This window comes from Parus major, chromosome 10 (genome assembly GCF_001522545.3).
Source record: "Parus major isolate Abel chromosome 10, Parus_major1.1, whole genome shotgun sequence".
Taxonomy (NCBI): domain Eukaryota; kingdom Metazoa; phylum Chordata; class Aves; order Passeriformes; family Paridae; genus Parus; species Parus major.
The window spans coordinates 17,937,876-17,958,784 of NC_031779.1; the positions used below are offsets into that span (position 1 = coordinate 17,937,876).

The 20,909-nt window shown below is 38.2% G+C and overlaps 1 protein-coding gene across 4 annotated transcripts in view; it reads right to left on the reverse strand.

Moving 5' to 3' along the window:
• Nucleotides 1–106: 106 nt before the first annotated feature.
• The window catches only part of DENND4A (DENN domain containing 4A), a 48,740-nt gene continuing 27,937 nt past the window's right edge, over nucleotides 107–20,909 (reverse strand). For 3 of the 4 annotated variants that reach the window (XM_015638564.3, XM_015638565.3, XM_015638563.3), the window contains 19 exons: nucleotides 18,800–18,933; nucleotides 17,812–17,947; nucleotides 17,044–17,250; nucleotides 16,839–16,967; nucleotides 16,423–16,567; nucleotides 14,430–14,549; nucleotides 12,810–12,950; nucleotides 10,830–11,926; nucleotides 9,862–10,072; nucleotides 9,015–9,109; nucleotides 8,050–8,225; nucleotides 7,723–7,869; nucleotides 7,065–7,275; nucleotides 6,561–6,815; nucleotides 5,927–6,044; nucleotides 5,749–5,775; nucleotides 5,111–5,273; nucleotides 4,132–4,196; nucleotides 107–3,907 (listed from right to left, as the gene is read on the reverse strand). In XM_015638564.3, the coding sequence (XP_015494050.1) occupies nucleotides 3,771–3,907; nucleotides 4,132–4,196; nucleotides 5,111–5,273; nucleotides 5,749–5,775; nucleotides 5,927–6,044; nucleotides 6,561–6,815; nucleotides 7,065–7,275; nucleotides 7,723–7,869; nucleotides 8,050–8,225; nucleotides 9,015–9,109; nucleotides 9,862–10,072; nucleotides 10,830–11,926; nucleotides 12,810–12,950; nucleotides 14,430–14,549; nucleotides 16,423–16,567; nucleotides 16,839–16,967; nucleotides 17,044–17,250; nucleotides 17,812–17,947; nucleotides 18,800–18,933 (3,714 nt within the window). In that variant the 3' untranslated portion in view covers nucleotides 107–3,770. The remainder of the gene's footprint in view (nucleotides 3,908–4,131; nucleotides 4,197–5,110; nucleotides 5,274–5,748; nucleotides 5,776–5,926; nucleotides 6,045–6,560; nucleotides 6,816–7,064; nucleotides 7,276–7,722; nucleotides 7,870–8,049; nucleotides 8,226–9,014; nucleotides 9,110–9,861; nucleotides 10,073–10,829; nucleotides 11,927–12,809; nucleotides 12,951–14,429; nucleotides 14,550–16,422; nucleotides 16,568–16,838; nucleotides 16,968–17,043; nucleotides 17,251–17,811; nucleotides 17,948–18,799; nucleotides 18,934–20,909) is intronic. The other variant, XM_015638566.2, reaches the window with a different exon arrangement.

Below are 20,909 nucleotides of genomic sequence, written 5' to 3' on the forward strand. Positions count from 1 at the left end.
GTTTTCATCCAGACACTAATCTCTGACAGCTACAGATTATTTAACCAGCAATAATTCTTGCTAGCACTGACTGCTACATAAACAAGATGAAAAGACACCAGTGACATCACCATACCTGAGAGGTTTATTGTTAACACCTCATGGGAGCACACAATGTGGTTAAGAGCTGCAGACATTTCTGTCACTCTAATCAATCTAATAAAATGTTAATGAAAATAACCAGAAAGATTTTAAGCTTTTTATTGACTCACTGTAAAACTTCTTTTTTTTGGATGAGACAGAAAAAAACCTTAACATTGTGAACACTGACTTTGCATATTTTAAAGGAACTACAAACCAAAGCAAACATCCAACATACTGGTTTTTGGTAAATAAAATTTAAACATTACATATTTACAAATCTACAACCATTCATTTAAAAAGTGCTGCTTGCAGACTAACAAAGTACCATTTTTAAATCCCAGTGAGATAATATCCAGAAATACCCCTCTCTATTATTACTATTTGCATCTCCCATTTGTTACACTAAGATTTTACATGCAGGAATTTTCTCTTTCTTGGGATACGAATCATTTAATTTGCCAGTGGAAGTCAAATTCATAAGGCTGTAACTGTACCAACAGCAAACTTTCTCAAATGGGACACAGCAGTGTCAGAGAAACAGCACAATTTCTATTCACATTTCAGTATTTCATCTCCAATAATTATTCCAGTGGAACCATAAGTAAAGGAAAATATATATTGCACTGCAAATGTAAAACCTTTGTTTAAGGTTTTGGACATTAGCATTATTTAGTACACAAAAGGAGAAAATTCAGTTCATACAAAATTTTAAATTGAAAATATGTCTCAAATATTTTATTTATCTTTGTGGTATTGGAAAATATAGTCAAATTGCTTTTCTAATAAAGGACAGTGATATTTGAAAACTGTTTCAACACTGAATTGTATGATGCTTAAAAATTGTCGACCTCAGGATACATTTGGAACATTATGACTTAAATGAAGAAAATCTCCCACTTATACTATGTTGTTATTCCAACTCTATTTTTATATATTTCTGCAGTGGACTGACTTGCAACAGACTTTATAAAACAATTCATTAAGTATAATAATTTCACTTGATGAACTACTACATGATAGAGTAATTTAAAAGCACACCCAAATTAACACTGGCAACGCTTCAGGAGAGCCACGCTGGGGATGCAGGAACAAGAGGGATTGTGTGAAGGCTGCACGGACAGCCCTGCTGCCAGGGCAGTATCCACTCCCTGACAGTGCTGGGGGATGTTGGAAAGAAGTGAAACTGGTTGGGTTTATAAGTCTGGAGGCAGTTGGAAGTCCTTACAAGGAGGCTGGGACTAGGATGGAGGAAGGGCCACGTGTGACGGTGTTGCCCCCACACCTGCGCCGTGTCCTGGGGATGGGGAGCGGGCTCAGCTCTTCAGCCACCCCAGGATGGGAGTGGGAAGCTGGGTCATAGCTCAGCCCCTCTAACACCCCACAGCAGCTCTGGAAAAAGCACTTGCTCTCTCTCGTTTCATGGCTTGAAGGTCCTATAGAACAGTGGCTGTCCCAGTGGGAAACAGAACTGCAGGGAACACGACCTTCCCCACGGCACACCCAGCTAGGAGTGTAAGTACAGCAACTACTGCAGGCAAGATTTCCATGGTAAGTAAGCAGCATTCCTACTGTACAGAGCAGAGCAGCCATGCACAACTAAGGGGTACTTACAGGGAATGTGTTCAAAAATAGCCTGTTTATTTTACAATAGTTCAGAGGAATGAAGAGGGTATCTCTACCATGTACCTGGGTGAAAAAAGGAGCTCCATTTCATGCACAAAGGATACTGTACAAGCGTGGCAGTACAAAAGAGCATCACAAATTGTTAAAATAAATTAAATGTGAAAGATGTGGTAAGTGTAGCACTGCTAGCTCCACCTCAGGTGGGGGGATACTTTCAAAAAGGTCAGCTACATCATTAGCAGCATGTTAGAGAAGAGGCATTACCCGATGGGAGCTGTATCCAAGACTACATCCTGCAATTATCATCAGCACATACCTGCAGCTCTACATGTTTTAAATCCTTTCTTCTTAGGGCAGCTTCTTCTTACAACTCTACAGAGGTCTGGGAGGAGGTTACAGAGCTTCATAGCAGCATCACTTTTCATTTATGCCTCTAAGGCTTGCTCTATTTCACTTAATAAAGGATCTTTGAGCTTTAAGGTTTACTACCTTCCTGCCTAACTAAGTATTGCTGGTTTATGATACTTGCTAACCAAAGATGTTTTTAAAAACATCTACTGGTAGGCAGACTGCAATATAAAATCTAATGTAATAGTTGAATATTTGGAAGTATTATAACAGCAACAACTTCAATTAAAAATAGAAAATCATTAAGATTACTTAAAATAAAGCTATTTGTTAAAGCATGATTTAAATTTGTTTAGGGTGTTTTATACAGTTCAATGTCTGTTTTCCCACCTCCATGCAAGACTTCTGATATTTTCCCTGTAGCCTACCTTCTGGTGAGGAGTTGCTATGTGACTGAGAGCACAGAACATTTTTTAAATTTCTAGAACAAGAAAACAAGAAGCAAAAGCCATGACTCCACCACAAGGATTGATTTAGCAGTTTTCTTCCGAGAAAAAAAAGTTGTTTTGCCTGTGAAACAGAGACCAAACATTCCAAATATATTTAACTAAGCACAAGATGCCCCAATAAGTTACATTCCCTGTAATTCCCTGTAGCAAGTTTTCTGGATTTACTTGAGTTAGAAGTTTTGGATGGGCATTATGTGGTGTTGTACTGAGTGTTTCAAACACAACCACTGAGACTGTGAACCCTGCATGTTCCTGGAGAACTCGCTGCAGGCTGGCACATCTGGAATGAGGCCACACTAGGAAATGCCAGCAGCTGAGATGGGCTGATTCCAAAACAAAATCCATAGGACTCTTCAATGTGTTTTCCCTTTCCTAGGGAGTGGAGAGGGAAGGGAACACAAGAGGAAGAGGAGATTTCTATAGAAGTGTTTTCACAGAGACATCAGTGTTTTCGTTAGAGTTTTGCAAAATTTACCATACCTTCCTTCTGATTGCTGTGGTAACACATTTTCCAAGTGTGCATGAGAGAAATCCTGGATCTCCAGTACTGTCTAGGTGAAGGTTAACATTTTCTATTCTGCTTTAAAAACAAATCACTCTTCAAAAAGTAACTGGACAAGTTACTATAAATAGCAGTGTACTGCAAAAAAAATAAGCACTGTATTGCTTCTGCAGCAAGTCCGTTTAAAATTCACTCCAGTAATTTAAAAAAATTAAAAAAATATCAACTTACTATAAACAATTTAAAATATGTATAATACAACTTTGTATGCTCTTCATAACATCATGAATATTCTATGTAAACAATAGATTCTGAAGAATTTCCTTCGCTCACATTAGTTTCAGTGCATTGTTTCTGTCCACCTGTTACTTTTTTTTTAAGGGAGCTGTAATATGTTGTCCCAAGTCAGAGAACTGATTTTGTTTAGAACCTGCCTCTCCACACACCGATTTCCAGAAAGGACAAGGGACAGGGAAATAATATTTGGCCCATTTTGCTCTCTGTCCATCTCCACAACTGCAGCCAGGCCGAATTTCCCGAGGCCTCCTGCCACAGTCCATCGCACACACGTTCCTGAACACTGAAGACTGAGATGTTCCTTGTGACTGAAGTGGTTATTTTACACAGAGATACGTCATAGATATCACCTCTTTAGCCAAGTATATTTAAAGATATGGTTCTCCAAAAATCTTTCTGCATTCCATCACTCCAGTGCTCGGTGGTCTATCGCAGTTATGAGTGTTCTTCACTTGATTAGCGGTGAGACGATCATAGGCCATTTTGTACTCTCTGTCAAAAGCATCTGCAGGAAGGGAAAAACAACTTTAGATACCAAGCTCAAAAACATCACCCAAATGCCACGACAGCTGCATTTATCAGCACAAAATAAAAGTAAAGTCCTTTTTATTTGGCACTTACTACAGAGTGGCACACATCTAATCTACAGATTATTTTTTCTGGAAGCTGAACAACTAAGTTCACATAAATTCATCAGCTGTGCTCATTTGAATAGTTGGCAGAACTCACCTATATCAATGTTATCTCTTCCCAGGGCAACAAGTGAAAGAAACAGTATTTCTCTGTAAAGGCTCCTGAAATGGTAAAAACCCCAATTTATATACTGCACTGATACAGCACAAGACAATCTCTTTTAAAAAAAGATTAAAGCATTTAAAGACAACCTATTAAAAAAGAGGCATTTTGAACATAATTCCTGGTTGTGCCTTCAAAATATTGTCATTTCTGAGCTCTGGAGAATGTTCTGGACTCCCCACATATGGACATCACCCATGGTAGGTCCCCTGGAAGTTGCACCAGTTGCATGCAGAAAGAAACACACACTTAAACACTCAACCAAATTCCACAAAATTTCACCAGGCAAGGAATTTGCTTTTATGCATTTTCACATTAGCTTGAAAAAGCAGGCAGACAAGCAAATAAACACCTTGTCAATGCTCCAGCTGTTGACAAGCCTGTTGTATACCCTTGTATAAATCAGTAAATCCAGGCAAGAAATGAAGATTCACAGGAATTAACGTTCACCAATTCCACTGCTAATGGAAAATAACCCTGTCTAAATATGAGACATAACCTCTTAGCTCCTTTTCTGCCCTCTACAGAAGACTTGAAAACAAACCCCAAATCTACCCATATACCCTAGAAACAAGTGTAGGGTTTTTATTTTAAAACACCTACTAATTTATGAATAACATTCAATAACAAAATATACACATATATACACAATCCCTAGTTCCCATTGCTCAGAGGTAAGAAAAAGAGGTGGCTGTAAAGGGGAGGGTGAGAGGAAAAAGTAAAAAGAAAAATAATGGAGAAACTAAGTTGGTGGAAGTTACCATAAAAAATTCTTCCAAAGTGATAAATTTGAGAACATTGGTGAAAAACAGTGCTTTCTTCTTTAAAAAAAACAGACTAGGAAAATATAATTCACATTAATAAGCTGATTATTGCCCAACTCTGCTCCAGCTAGGCATGTTGGTGGTCTTACCTCTGTCTTTTAATATGTGGCCACTTGTTGAGCCTCTCCAGGATCTGACTCATTGGTCCATACACATCATTCATCTTAATGCTTTTCACCATACTCCTCAAGAGCTCCTGGTTAAAGGAGTCATCATCTTTTTGCAATAACTGGACCATTGGGTACTTCTGGGCTGAAAAACATTAGAAAAGGTGTAAGAATAAATAGCTTCTTTGTGTAGCAAGTACAGAGTCATTAAAAAAAGGCTTCAGAATCTGTGAAAATATTGACACGTATGTAGTGAACAAAACATCAAGTCAAAAAACTGTCAATGTAGAACACAAAAAGCACACAAGAAAACTCAACAGATGCAATGGGCCATGAACTATTTTCAGGTGTGTGATCCAACAGCAGCAACAAAACTCTGAGAAAGCAAATTTTAAAAATAAGAACATGAGCTAAGTGGATGAACGGCATCAATGAAACGTATTCCCTCTCATTCCTCCCACCCCAGTGAAGCAAAAGCCATTGCCAATACCAGTCAATGATTTGAAACAGAAATGCTGGAAAACTAAAACTTGTTCAAGCAGTTTACTGCTAAGCACAGAACCTCCCTCCCAAAACAAGTCACCCAAACTGAGAATAGCAACACCAAACTGAACACTCACTCTCAAACAAAAGAGTGCGATTTTGACCTGCAAGACAAAAAGCAGTATGATCAAAAATCTGTATTGTAGCTCGTGTGAACTATCCACAAAGACATCTTTTCTCAACACACATGCTTCAGTTGATCAGAATGAGAGGTGTTCTTAAAAAATACCACCAAAATCCACAAGAAAAACTTACTCTGAGCATTCCACAGAATATACAGAGGCTGCCTCGGATCCTGATGCAATTTCATATTGTCCCATAGCATCTGAATAAGAACATATTTACTGTCCTCTGACATACAGTTCCGTGGAATCTGAACAGGAGGATGCACAAAGGCATTTTGTTACAAAGTCATGACAAAGGAGTTCTGTATTTAACATGTATCTTCACATCTCTAGGTCTCATGGTAAAAAAGCTTTGCTATTAAAACTACATACAGAAAGTTAAATCTGAATGAGATCACTAGTGCCATGGCAAATGAGTATTTTGCCTATTTTCTACAGTCCTAAAATCTAAATTTCCTCCTTCTACTGCTTAGCTACTCAAATAGCAACAAAACTGACTAGTAACTTTATCCTTCTTGAAACTGAGGATCACAAATTGCAGTGGGATGAGTAAGAGCTAAACACTGGCTCCTCACAAGGACTGCTGAACACATGTTCCAGAGTTTTGAATATCTTCCCTCAGCTGACACATTCTTTACCAATTCAGGACTGGGCTCAGCATAGTGCAAGACATATTTCTAAAGAGTTACTGAGTCATGTAATGGTTTCCTATATGGGAAAACAACCATTTCTCATATGTCAGTGTTTCCTATCAGAGTCCATACCTTGGAGTTCTTATTGCAGTGCTCAGAAGAAAGTATTAATCCTGGTAAGTTGCTGGGCAAGTCCAAGCGCCTGAAATACCACACCAAATTCCAGAACACGATGGGATGATGATCTACAAAGTCTGCCACTGTTATTGCATGATCCCCTTCATTTTCAAGTAAGCTTTCAAGCTCTTTCCATACAACAAGAGGACTGAGGTATGGAACTGTTATAGGATCAGGACTAGGCAAGCGCCATTCCAGGCCCAGGGAATCCTGCAGTAACAGAGAAAAAAATGCCATTAGTTGTAACTAAAGTAATGAATGTAACTGTCTTTCCAAGGTCTTATAAATGCTTTTGTTCCCTATGACATACACACACCAAAATCTAAAAGCTTCAGCTAACATTAGTTTAAATAATACAACCTAGCATTTACTGTAATTTAGGAAGGTTAATGCTGTTACAGATTATCTAATCTATGGCAAACAGGAAAAAAAGACTTTTAAGGTAGAAAAACTACACACTGTTGGTCCTTGCAAAGTAGCAGGCAGGCTACCAGTAGGAATGATATGGTTGATCTTCTGGTTTTCCTTCTCATCTTCTTCCAAAGGACCAAAAGTACTGATGCTCCTTGCTACAGGATGACTTGTACATTCTGACCCAGAGGCATTTTGTCTTCTTCCTGAGGGGATCTGGATACTTCTGGCATAAACACTGTCATGCTGCTTAGATTTGCTAGAGAAGAAAAAAAAAGAAAAAAGAATCTCAGCTTTTTGTTTTACTCCGAGTGCACCAACATGTACACAAACAGACAGAAATAAACTGGAAATAATGGACCTGACAGTTTGAATTCTGCCTTGTCAGTTACCACACTCATTCACGTTACAGTGCAAGATTTATTCCCCCTTCCACTGATGATGAACACAAACATCCTCAAAAGAGTTCATAGAACTTGCAGAATTACAAATACCAACATGAATTTCTATATTAGGGATGAAATGGTGTGTATCAGGCAGAGAAAGGATGATGTGGCCAGCTGAGAGATATGGGAGAGGCAGCAGAGGGATCCTCTCTCAAAACAATCTCTCCTCTTCAAAGAATATAAATTTATTTCTGTTGATTAAAATACATGCATATGCACAGTGAAGCTGAGGAATTCCTAGGCAAGAAATGCACATTTACCTATTTGAATTGATATCCTCTTGGACAGACATCAGGGATGTAGTGAGGCCAACAGTGGCTGTGGTGTTACAGGACTTCCCACTCTGACTGGAGAAAAGGGATGGGAACTGCATATTTTCTGTAGAAGGGCTGGACTTCAGAAAATACCTGCAGGGGAAAATCAAAAGCTTAATATTATCCAAAAAAAAAAGCCAAAAAACCCCCAAAAAACCAACCAAAGAACCCCAGAAAACCAAAGACAACCCAAATAACCTAAATCCCAAACAAAAAAGCTCCATTTCCAATATGAGCATTTAAAAGTGAGGAAAATTCAAATATTGTTATTACCGTCCAGGCCGCCGAAGATCTCTGATTTCTATGCTTAAAAAAGGCAGGAATAAATTGCCACAGAAGGGACACGTGGTATTGAGATTTGAATCATCTGCTGTCCAGCCTGCCATGATTTCTTCATCATGAACCAAACAGTCACAAGTCCGACACCGAGAGCAGCTCGAGATGAGGACCTGCACAGGGCAGGAACAGAACTCACTAGAACACATTCCCAAAGCTACTTTTGTGTCACAAAGCACTAAAAACTACAGCCAAAATCTTTGCCCTTTGAATATTCCTCCCACTTGCATACAAGTTCATCCTCTTATTGCTTCTCAGATTAAAATCAAGCAGTTGTTTAATAGTATTGTATTTAACAATAACGTGTTATCTGTAATCTGCAAGCATAAAAGTAAAGGAATATTTATGCAGATACATAAATTATGATTAGAATTTAAACATACTTTTGTAGTGACTATCAGTATTATAGAAATGGGAAAAGAAAAAAAGGTGAAAATGAACAGTCATTAACCTAAATCTAGTGGAGGGGGGGAAAAAAGGAAAGAAAATAATGAAAAGCCCCCAAACCAGCCTAACAGTGAAAAGAGATGTGATCTTACTAGAAGATACACCAAGAAATTGGTAGTTCTCTCTTCTGTATTTTTAAACATCAAGTGCTACTTCAGACTTGGTATTTTCACTTTGAACAAATTTATCTCCACAAGGGATTTAGATGCCTGAATTCAATTGCATCCAATAGCAAACTTTTGAGAAGTGAAGCTTTAAGGATCAAAAGATGTGACTGAAATAAAGACCTTTCTAGAGCAGGATTTGAAATTAAATCTACTTTGTGACAGAAATATCCATCTGTCTTTCAGTGTCTTAGTTTCAAGCTTTGAACTTTACCAGAGATAGAGATAATATTCATGTTTAGAGACACATGCTCCAAAGTCCATCAATTAAATCAGTAAATCATCCTGTACCTCCATGGCGTAGTTCTGGAACACGCTGGTACTGCTGGTGCTGCAGGAAGACACCAACTCTGATTTGTCAGGTAAAGGGAACTTGGAAAGAGAACCTGTTAGCAGAAGAAACCCAAAGTACTAGTTATTCAGAAAATACATTTTTTAGCACCCTGTTTTTCTGCTCAAACAATGCTGCAGTTAAAATAAAATGTGTGATAGAAGATGCAACAAATGAGATACACTGGTACAGAACTGTGGAGTGTGAGGCTGCCATCTGCCCAGCACCAACCAAGGCAAAAAAAAAAAGCAGCCAACAAACAATTTCCATATGTTCACTTTTCTCTGTTAACAACAGTTGGTAGCTCGGAAACAAATTTTAAGTAATTCATAACCACACTTTCTGTGTGGACAAAAACTAGGGAAGGACAAGAGATGCTGTTTGTACCCCAAATGACATCAGAAAGTGATAAAAAAGTCATGAACAATTAGCCAGCACAGATTAGAAAAAAATAAAAAGAAAAAAAATCTACATTCTGTCTGATAATCAGATTCAACAGTGGCTTCTGGGAAATTATAACAGATTTTTTAAAAAGTGTTTTTACTACTTTTAGAAAATAGAACCAGACCAATGAAGTTAACAATGTTCTCATGGATGTTTTCTGGAGCTGTACAACTTACACAATTAAGGTGTTTACATGAATACTCAAGGACTCAAAGGGTTTCCTATTTGAGTGTTTTCAGGTAGTAAAAGAAAATTTACTTTTTCCACAAAAAGGACTAATGACTAGGGTGATCCTAAACTGAGAATTATGAAAGAACAACTTTTAAATGTTTTTGTTCATGTCATGCAAAAGCTGTCTCTTACCACACTGGTCAAATTGCTTAGCTGAGCTATCATGGGAAGCTGAGCTTTCCAGGCTTGTCTTGCTGATGCTAATTCCCTTAATTTCTGATGTGGTGTTCTCCTGAGGAGAAGCACTTTCAAAATCATTGCAGACATCCTCATCAGTGAGAGAAGTAGATTCTGAGTCCAGAGCTCCAAGAGATGAAACACTTGCTCGGTCTGAATTTTGATCCTGAGAACAGAAAAGAAGTTCCAATGAGAAAATGAAAGGAAAGTAAAACTACTTCCAAAAAAAAGGGGCAGTCTTCTTTGTCTCAGTAAACTTCAGGCATGACCCTCCCTCCTTGGAGAATCACAGAATTGTGTTCAGAACTGAAGACAAGGCAAATCCCATTCTAGGTTAAACAGCTACACCAGGATTATTTTTTAAGTATTCTCCTAACAAAAATAATTAAGTGAAATCATAACCATCTTATTTCCTATACCTTTTTCACCCTAATGTAGGAATACATTAGGACAGACAAGGCAAGTGTCTCTCTTCATTCCCAAGGACTGGGAACAAAAGTAGCTTTGGGTTTGAATTGGTAGCAGCAGCCAACATTCTAACAAATGACCTCAGATCAAAACTAGCTTTAAATAATTTTGGAAACAACACAACCAGATTTCCCCATACTCATAAAAGCAATAAAAACTTCAAACCAGTATTTGTTTATATAAGTGTTTCTTCCTTAGGTTAAGAAGGAAAGCCAGAGCAATCTTTGTTCTGTCAACACACTTATGTTCTCCCATTAAATATATTCAGAACCCAAGCTAGACTAAAATTGCATTCAGGATATTAAAATTAGGGTTCTAGTATTTTAAACATGATTAAAACAATGTACATAGTCTACAATGACACATGTCATGCACGGGATTTATCACATGTGAATCAGTAATTAAACCTTTGCAAAGATTTTTCCTTAATTTATAGGTTCTTAATAAACATTTACCTTTGCAGATGCAGCATACATTGCAAATTTGGAGTACCACTTGCTTGCTTTCTCTGCAACCCCTTTTCCAGCAGAGAACATGCTGCTTTTCAGAACATCAAACTTAGGGGTTAGCAGTGTGTCCAAGTTGAATGATGGTGATGACACAAGTGTCAATGCACTGGTTGTGTCCTGGGGCTGCTCCCTGGCTGGGCTGTTTGGGGAATAAGCTGGGGAAGACCAAAGCCTGTCCCTTGGCCTTTCATCATTTTTTGTGTGGTAACTCTTGGATTTGGTAAGACTGGGTGGCCTTGGGGAGTTTGGGGGAAGGCTGGACCTCCTACAAGGCTGGATAATAGTTGGGCTCCTCTTATTCACATTTCTGTCATCGAAGGGTTTTTGCAGCTCAATGCTTGGGGCACGACTGGACAAAGGGCTGCTCATGTTGTTCATGTACATGACTATTTCTTCAGCTAAATCTCTTCTTGCAGATGGAGTAGAAACACTTCTGTCATCATCATCCTCCTCCTCCTCTTTCTGCTGCTCTGTCTCAGCAACCAGCAGAGACAATGGATCAAATCCAGTTTCAACATCTGTTTTTTCAACTGGCTTTACTGGAAAGCTGCTCTTTCTTTGCAACCTTTTAGATTTTTCACTGGAAGCTGCTTTCACTGCTGTTGGTGTTTCAGGCTCTGCATCCAGGTCTTCCAGATCAAAGATTACAGGAGACTCTGTTTTATCTGTAAAACTGCAATCAAAGGCTGCATCTTCATCACTGGATTCTTTCTCCAGGCTTTCTCTCTTTGACTCTAAAGAGGAAGATCTGATATTAAGAGTTTTTGGCCTTATGCTTTTCTGTAATGCACTAGATAGAATTTTGGCATCAGCTCCCAGTTTTTCAACGATTTCTCCAGGGTTTGCTTCCTGGTTGATTCTGTTTATCATGAGTCCCACCAAGCCATCTCCACTCAGGTTCCGGTTCCTGCTTTCCCACGGCATCTCCCTTAAGTCAGCTTCCACTGCACTTTTATGTCTCTTTCTTAAGGATTTACTTTTTATAACTTCTGCTTCATTGGCATCCTCAAAAGATGATGTAAACAGCAATCCTACAGAACTCTCTGAAAAAACAGATCAAGGTGCTTTATTTGTTGCTGTACAAGAAAACTAAACCAATGTACAAAAGAATGCAAATTTGTCTCATCTTTCAAACATTTTACAACACAGAGATGGAATTCACTGTGTTGTGGTAGAGGTTGAAATGTTGAGCTGACTATGGCCATAACTTTAAGGAAGAGACAGACAATAAAATACTTAGAAGAGGAGTAAAATCATACAACCTAAAGAGCATTTTGAGAGACATCATCAAGCCTCAGCTGTATTTACATACCCCTTTTCAAGACATTACTACGAGGCTTGAAAGCTAAGAATAGCACAGGTATTGAGGAAATTGCCAAAAAAAAGCATCACTTTCTAACTTCATGATTTAGAAACAGAGCCAACAAAAGGAATTATTGTCAGAGAAACCTCCATTGTTTTGCCAGTGCATAAAGATGCAGACTTTAAAGTATATTAAAATACTTCAAGCATTGCTGGCAGTATTACAATAACCAGATCTGACATTACTAAAGACTCATGAAAATGTCTGAAAGTGTCTTTTTAATTTTACTGCACAAAAACTCCTTGCCCATCCTGAAGAAATTAATTACTTGCTGGATGTTATAAGAAAAAAAAACCCCAAGATTTTGATAATTTGTAAGCAGATGTTAATTACAGCAAAAAACAGAACAAACAAGAAAAAAACTGGAAATGCAGAATATTCCCATCCATCTTCCTGACACAGCATATACTGACTCCAACCTAAACTTATCCCTCCTCCACTTTTCATCAGCCACTGCTATTGCAGCAATAAAATACTACAGGTTTAGTGGACAGCAGAAGTTAGGAACACAATTCAGAGCTCATTAGTAACAAAAGATGTGTATGCATTTCCCCTGCACTCACCTCTGCTCCCTTCTGCCATGGTATTGTCAACGGTGCCGTTGAGCCGCACGATGCTGGAAGTGGCTTTGTCATTCTTGGAGTTCTGGTAATTCAGTTTGGGCAAGCAGTCCCCACTCCCTTTTGTGCTCTCCACTTCAGACACTGCAGACAGAAAAGGACAGAGTTTTGTAGAATCCAAGGAACACCCCTTAAATCTTAAGTCCCCATTACCTACTGGACACCTCACACAGGGTTAAGTGACACCTTGTTGCACCCATCCCATGATGCACATGCTGATATCTGCCTGGGCACAGCTTCTCATTAAGGAAATTTAATTCCCAGCATTACTTCTGGAATGTTCCAAAAGCTAGAAGTTCCATAAGCTTCTCTACACAGAGCCCAAAAATCATTCCAAAATATGTGGTGGTTGTGAAGATTAAGACCACCCTTGTTCACTTGAATAGATGAGGTGTGAGAGTATTTTTCTCCTGCCTTTGCAAGAGCTCAGCTTCACAAAGATCCCATTTCCCCCCAGGACTACACAGGAGAAACAAAGTAAATGTGAATATTCCTATTCAACTCTTCTAGATATGAAACAAAAATTCCACTGCAGGTGACTATCCAAAATAGAGAATTACTTCTCTAAGGGATTTCAGGCAACTCAATAATAAAGTTGTTTTCAGAAGTGCAAAGTGTTTTAGTACATAATATTATTACAGAGAGCCACAAATGTCTTAATCATGGCCAAAGGTAATAAATTAGGCAGAATTAATTTTCTGCATTCTCAAAAGTTTTATTGTTTTATTAAACCTAAGTAAACTTGTCTGTAGTCTTACATGTATGTCCTTATGATCATGAGCAAGACAGCTTTTCAAGCAAATTGAAGAGAAAAATCCTAGTGCTGGAAGGAAGCTTGTGGTGAAAACACTGAAGCAACTTATCTAATTCCATATTTTCTCACACTTTTGTATCACTTGACAATGGGATAAGCTAACCCAACTAGTAGGAAAAAGCCCACTGAAAAATTTAAACAATTCTATTACTAGGGGAACATTTACTATGAATATACATAGGAATCTGTAGTGCTTATATTATACAACTTTACTACACAATCTGATCTTCTATGTTCTTGCATGAAGTTGATGCTTTTCAACTGCATTTGAAGGAAACAAGAGCAGCAGATGCAAAACCTGAAGAAAAACCCTTCCCATTCTGATCTATCACCCAAACTTTGATAATTCCAAGGAGCTGGGCAATTTAGAGCTCAGTCTTGCAAAATTTCAGCTGCTTTCCTCTTACAAGATTTATAAAGAAACCAGACTGGTAGAAAAGGCTTTTCTGTAGATCATGCCTATGAGGCAATTTCATTTTTTGAAAAGACAAAAACATTAGGCTATAATTATCATTAAGCTTTTATGCTCCCATTATCACTTATTTGAAACAGGAGAGAAAAAAGAACTGTAATTTTCCAAATGAAACCATTAGACATCCAGAAAATTACACATAAAGAACTTTAGGCAGTGACATAAGCTGGCATTATCACACACACTCACTGTGAGGAATCAGCTGTCCCACTTAGCTTTTGCTGGAATCCTTATTTATCCCAAATGAACCAGATATCTGTATTCACAAGATACGTACGAGAACTGGAGTCACTCTCTCTCTTGTCCTCCTTTTGTTCTTGGATGTCTTCAAGACAAGTTTTCCCTTGCTTGGCTTCTTCTTTGAGTGATGTGTTATTGGCAGCGTCTGAAAGTGCCCCTATCAGTGCAGAGCAACATCAGAATAAAAGCAGTTATGGTATTTAATAATGTGACACTGTTCAGGGGAATAAATTGAATACCAACAGTAATTAAAAGGCCTCTTATCAAGAATATTCCAATTAACAGAGAACATTTTGCCACCAAAAAAAAAGAAAAAGAAGAGAAAAAGGATTGGCTTATTACAGTATAAACACTGAAGTGATGCTTTAGAGGATGAAATTAAAGGGGTAATGGGCAACATTTCTTTTTAAATACTGAATTAAAGCAGTGTTGACTTTAATTCTGTTGCCTGGTTTATTTGATCAAAAGGTCATATCTTCAAGAACTCCAAGAGGCATCTAAACATGGTTTCTTTTTAGTGTAAAATGTTTCTCAGAAACATTAATGTTAACAGAAATGTTAATGCATGTGATTCTCATGGTTTTACTCTAAAAAGTAAAAGAACGTAAAAAATACAGACAGAAATATGAGTTTGTCTGCAAAACTAGATTAAAATAAAATCAGCCAACCAACATCACCCCCAAAACCCCTGCAAACATTCAAGCCACTTATCTGCTCATTCTCAAGCCAAAACACTGCCCAAGTGTAATTAATAGAGTCTCTCTCCAGAATCAGGAGGGTCCAACATAATTTAAAGTTCCTTTCCCTCTTTTCTCTAAAGGGGCTGCAATGAATGACTACAAGGGCAAAAACCTCGTTGCTATGGCAAAGATAAGAAAATACTCTGGAATTTATGGGAGAGTTTTTTTGATTTCCTGAGGAGTCAGCACACATTCCACCTATGAGATTTCATGCAAAGTAAGCTTGAAAAATCAGATGATGTCAAAAGCAAGTGCTATTAATTATATAAATGACAGTTATTTCATTAAGGATTATTTACACTTCCTTAGTTTACATGGTCTGAGTTGCAACCAACATTGCTAAGCTCTTGTACAGTGCTTTGCATGGCTGGCTCTCAATAAAATGGCTTATCAGGAAGCTCAGCTCTATGAAGAACAGGCAGAAATAAAGCAAAATTGTTCAAGGCCATCCATAAGGTTAATTATAGAGCCAGAAGTAGGACTGGAGTCCCAGGGGTCCAGAGAAATAATCTAGCCATAAGGCCATCATGTATGTTCTGTCTGTCAGGGCAAAGATTTATTTGTACACATTTGGAATCTCAGAACAGTCCTAGATGGAAGGACTTTGAAAGCTGAGTCAGATGACCCACATACATTTATAAAAGTATGTTGTAAAGGTCTTCCAAGGTCAGCCTGAACTAAACTAAACTGCATTGCTGCTACTTTACAAACTCACTATCATGCTTTACTACCAGGAAGTTGTAAATACCATGGAAAGTAGTACCTTTAAAAAATATCATTTCCAGGCATGGCCATATTTGATGTTCACATTATCTAAGCCTTTACTGGAAAGAAAAGGAAGGAAACCCTGAAATTCACAGCTTCACATATTTTACTTATATTCTAGATAAAAACAAACATGATCATTGCAGGTGGTATGCAGAATCTGTAATCAGTATTGCAAACTCAAGGACTAGTTCTAGCTGCCTCTTAGCTAATGTGAAAAAAAGGGGTAAAACAAAGGCAAGGCTGGCCAATTTTAAGACTGGTTATTGGATGAACTAGGATAATTATCACAAGTTTCAGGTTCATATTTTGTCTCAATTTCTTTCATGAATAGCTGATACAATAAATGAATAGCAGACTATTTCAGATTGAAAGGTAAGAAGAGACTGCTTTTTAAAAATTATGCAGGATCTGTTGGGTTTTTTCCTCTAAAAAAGTTTTATCAAACTCATAAAAGAAAGATTTTTGAAATAAACTTTCTCATCAGCACAACAAAAAAAAACCAGAGGGATGTGAATACTTTACCAGGAACAGATGTATGTGCAGTGCTTGCTGGTAGCTTTTTCAATGCTTTTTTAAACTGTGCTATTCCTAAGACAACATTTCGTATTTTCATCCAGAGGAAATAGCCACCTCGATTGCTTGAAGGCCAGGTGCTTTCCAAAACAGCCTATTTTGGAAATATCAAAATCAAGCAGTCATCTTCAGGAACAGTCAGGTGTGAAAATGGTAGCTTAAATTTCAGACTGTTACATTGGCAGTAATACAGTAAATTTCTAAACCTACAAAACCAAAACCCACAAAATGATTCTGTCTTGTGTTTCTTCAACTTACAAAAAAATGACAGAATCACACCCCAACTGCTCTGTTATTTTTCTCCCTTCTATTTGCCTGGATAAAAATGGATTTCTGTCCTCTCCCCCATCCTCTTTAAATCATACCTTGTTGTAGTAGCCGTAGGTGATGGCATTGGGGTCGATGCCAGCCTTCTGCATTTCAAAGAGCACCCTGACTGCCAGCACGGGCTGCCCGTACTGCCCGCACAGCTGCATGAGGACCCTGTAGCACACCTGCAAACACACACCAGTGAGCCCTGGCTCCACCCTCAGACCCACAGGCTCCTTCTGGACTTGGGGGCTCTTTTACCTCGTCAGGTGGATCTATTTTTTTGGTGTGCATTTTCTGGAGCACATCGTAGGCAGTTCTCAGAGCCCTGACTTTGGAGTGGCAGACTTTCACATAGGCAGGGAGGCAGATGAACCAAAGGCCGTAGCAGTGACGGAGCAAACACCTGGACCACATCTGGGGGATGGAGGAGTACTTCTTTGCAATTTTGTGGGCAGATTTAATTTCCTGGAAAGAGAGACAGAGATCATCTGTGTGTGTTTATATCTACACCACACAAAGCTACATGTTAAAAACCGAACATGTACCATTATATCTGTGCAACTAGTTAATAACTGTCCAACAGTAATATTAACAGTAATAACATATTATTAATAAAGAGGGAAAGCATATGAAAGCAGTGAGAGTGATACCAAAAACAGTCACTGTGCAATATTCTACTGCTAAAACCTCGCATTTCAGTAAGTATCTATTACTTTGAAAGTTGGAGTCCCTCAAAGCCCTGTGCAGTTAAAAGCAATCAAGAAGTGGATGTGGAAAATTCATGGAGAACAGTGTGAAGAAAGGGGAAGGAACAGGGACAGCACAGCAAGCAACAACCTGTACAGGGGCTCTTGTAGGACATGTGCTGCAAGAAGCACATCCAAAGAACAATTAACAGTGACCCTACAGTCACCAGATCAGAAGATCAGATCATCAGGCTGCAGCCACTGCCAGTCAGGCTTTACAGCCAAACTCAAACTGTCCCCCCTCCAAAGCACCTCACACTCCAAAAACACCAGCAACTACCTGTTTAGTTCTTCTGAACATTGGTGATGGGCTGTTGGGGCTACTGGCTTTTGAGGACAGTTTGTTATTTGGTGCTGTGAGAAATCCTTCAGGTCGTTCAAACAATTCTAGCTTTAATACTGGAAATCCATTATAGCTGTAAGAGAAACATGTCAATTCTGGTAAGTCAGCTCCAAAGCAAACATGTCACATAATAGCAAAGGGAATCAACTACACACTTGCACCAGAGGCTTCCCAGGAAATAAATACAAAAGTAAACCTTGAAGGACATCACTGGCAAAGTGGCTCACCAATCCCTCAGCATGAGTTCATATGCCTGCACAAACAGTCTCAACCTGTTATTCAGGTAAACAACTTAAATTGATAAATGTATTTTCTGTCATAGCGTTTTCTTTAATTAATGTGTCAAATGCATTAGTATTGATTCTAGTTAATAAAAGAAAATCATTTGTATGGCTTAGTCCCCAGTGAGTATCACATGACTGAGGTTTATGAAAATCAACAGGAACAATATCAAACTATCTAAAAGATTAAATCAGATTAGATCTAAAAATATTTCTCAGAATTAATGCAAAAACCAACAAACTCCTCTGACATGGTTACTAAATTAATAACACTAGTTTTCAGTGATTCTTTGACATGTACTCTCTTTCCAAAGTGTATCTGCACTTTATATCATTATTAGTAATAACAGCAGGACAGCAGACTGGGTCTACTAATTTCAGCTTTAAGCTCAAAAGGTGTCAACAGCCAGCACAATGTAATGTGATCACTACCAGCTTTATTATTGCTTCTGTGTGTACACACACAAAATAAAAACTTCAAAAGAACTGGCATAACAGCCATTTCACACACACCTTTTACTTGAGCAACATAAAGGAACAGGAAAAAATCTGTATTTCCTGACTCTCACAAGAACCTAGAAATTAAAGTCTACAGGGGCAGCTGTTAGGATTTTGGCTGGTATCCTTCTGTGTCCTTAGACTACCTGTATTGTAGAGGGTGCTCTTCCCCATTTGGCAGATGAGGGATCTCAGGGGGTGTTATGAAAACTGTGTGCTCACTCTTGTAGGACTCATCCAGCTCTATAAGTCGTGTTTCCCCAGTTTTGTCCATATCTACCTGGAGGAGGAAGTTAAAAGAAAAAGTAGTTACCAGGGGCATTGTATTTTCTGCTGTTAACAGCTGAATGATCAACAGGACAGAGTCTGCATTAGCTCCAAAGAACAGCATCTTGTATGCAATGACACCTTGCAAAGTTATAATGACAATAAGTTACATTGGTTTTGTGAACTTCACCCCAACCCAATCATCAATGTTTAATGGTATAGTCTGAATTTTTCTAGAACTATGTTTCCAACTGCAGCAGTAACTTGAAATTTATTTTTAAATATGAAAATAAGAGCAATTTCCCCCCTCTTTTAACCATTGAAAACAATACCAAGCTTTATCAAATTGTCTGATGCATAGAGAAAGTACTACCAGCACCATCCACAATTGCAGTCTTAACACAGCACTTAATGTCTCAACAGTTTGCAGAGACTGCAGAAATACACATGCACTCAAGAGAATGGAATATAAATGTGTGACCTTACTGAAGTTAAAGGGAGACAGGCATAGCTTTCTTTTTCTAATTTCAATTACTTAAATGGTTTAAATGGCAACCAAATGACAGCCAAATGGTAGAATACTTCAAAGAAATGAATAAACAACCTGTGGAACCCAAGAATGCATGTTTTTATGCCTTAAGAGTTTGGCAACAGAGAGTTAATGTATAAAAAGAAGTATATTCCACAGTTCTCTCCCTCCAGTGAGGTGCAAATATATCAAGTAGTTTCAGTAAAATTCTTGAATATTTAAAGTTTGATAAACATACAAAGAGGTGTCCTTAATTACACATTTTGCTGCATGAGACAGATGGAAAGCATTAGCAAATTGAACCAGCCAAGTAGCAAGAACATATGGCTCCTGAGAAGCAGCAGTAAACGAAACCTTACTTGCAATTTAAATACTTCTAAGGATGTAAAAATCCCACTGCTACAAGTTTTACCAGTGAAATATAATAAAGCCAGTAGCATGAATGTGTGTCGAATTGAGGTAATTTCTGAATTCCTGGAAAAATGAAAACTTGTGAGACAATTACACTGTATCTTTCAGTTGACAAAATGCGTAATCAATTACAATCTGCTGCTGCTGTCTAGGAGCAAATAACATAGAAAGGATTACTCTTCATCTTAAACTATTCTCACAAATTATTCAAGGGAAGGCTAAGTTGATATTTTATAGATAACTAATTTCACAGTACATAAAATTTGTCTCAAGCCAGTAGTCTGTAACTACCCAGAAGAAATCACTGTATCACTTTTCAACTCATGACATCACTCTCATCCAAAACCCTGGCAGGTACTGGTTCACCTAATAAAACTTTAAATATAAATATTGGCTTTACTGGAACAATTCAATTTTCATATCTGGCCTTGGCCACAGCTCTAGTTGGTACAACAGTCCTTGATATACTTCTGTATTTTGACTCTGTATGTTACTAGTAAGAACAGTATCAGAAATTAGGAGAAATCAGGGAGGAGAAGCAGGAAAGAGATGAGGCAAATATATAATTGTTCAAAGAAATCCTAGATGGGAACCTGCTCCCTCATGTCAGTGAATATCCAGTTTCACAAGCAGTTCTAAAGCCATGGCAAATCCCAAAAGCATTGCAATGCCAGTGCCTCAGTTTCCCCACCATTATCCCTGGCACAGAAGTAGCTGTCCCATTAATAAACCTGAATAAAATCCTCACTGCCAGTAATGGAACTCAGAGAGGTGCACGTGCATTCTGGAAAATTTCTTCTCACCAAACTATCACAAGCACTTTTTATAGTGGAAAGAAGCTGTCCAGGGCATCAAGCAGCAAAATATCTGGCACAAGAACAGACAGGTCTCTGTTTCAGCTGTATAAATGGCTACTTAACCTTTTCTAAAAGGTGAAAGCTCCAGCAGCTCCACAGATTATGTGCAGTCTCACAGTGGCATCAGCAACCTAAGTATGACTTTTTTGAGAGACATCTGAGTTCCCAGACAAGATTACTTTAGGGCATCAA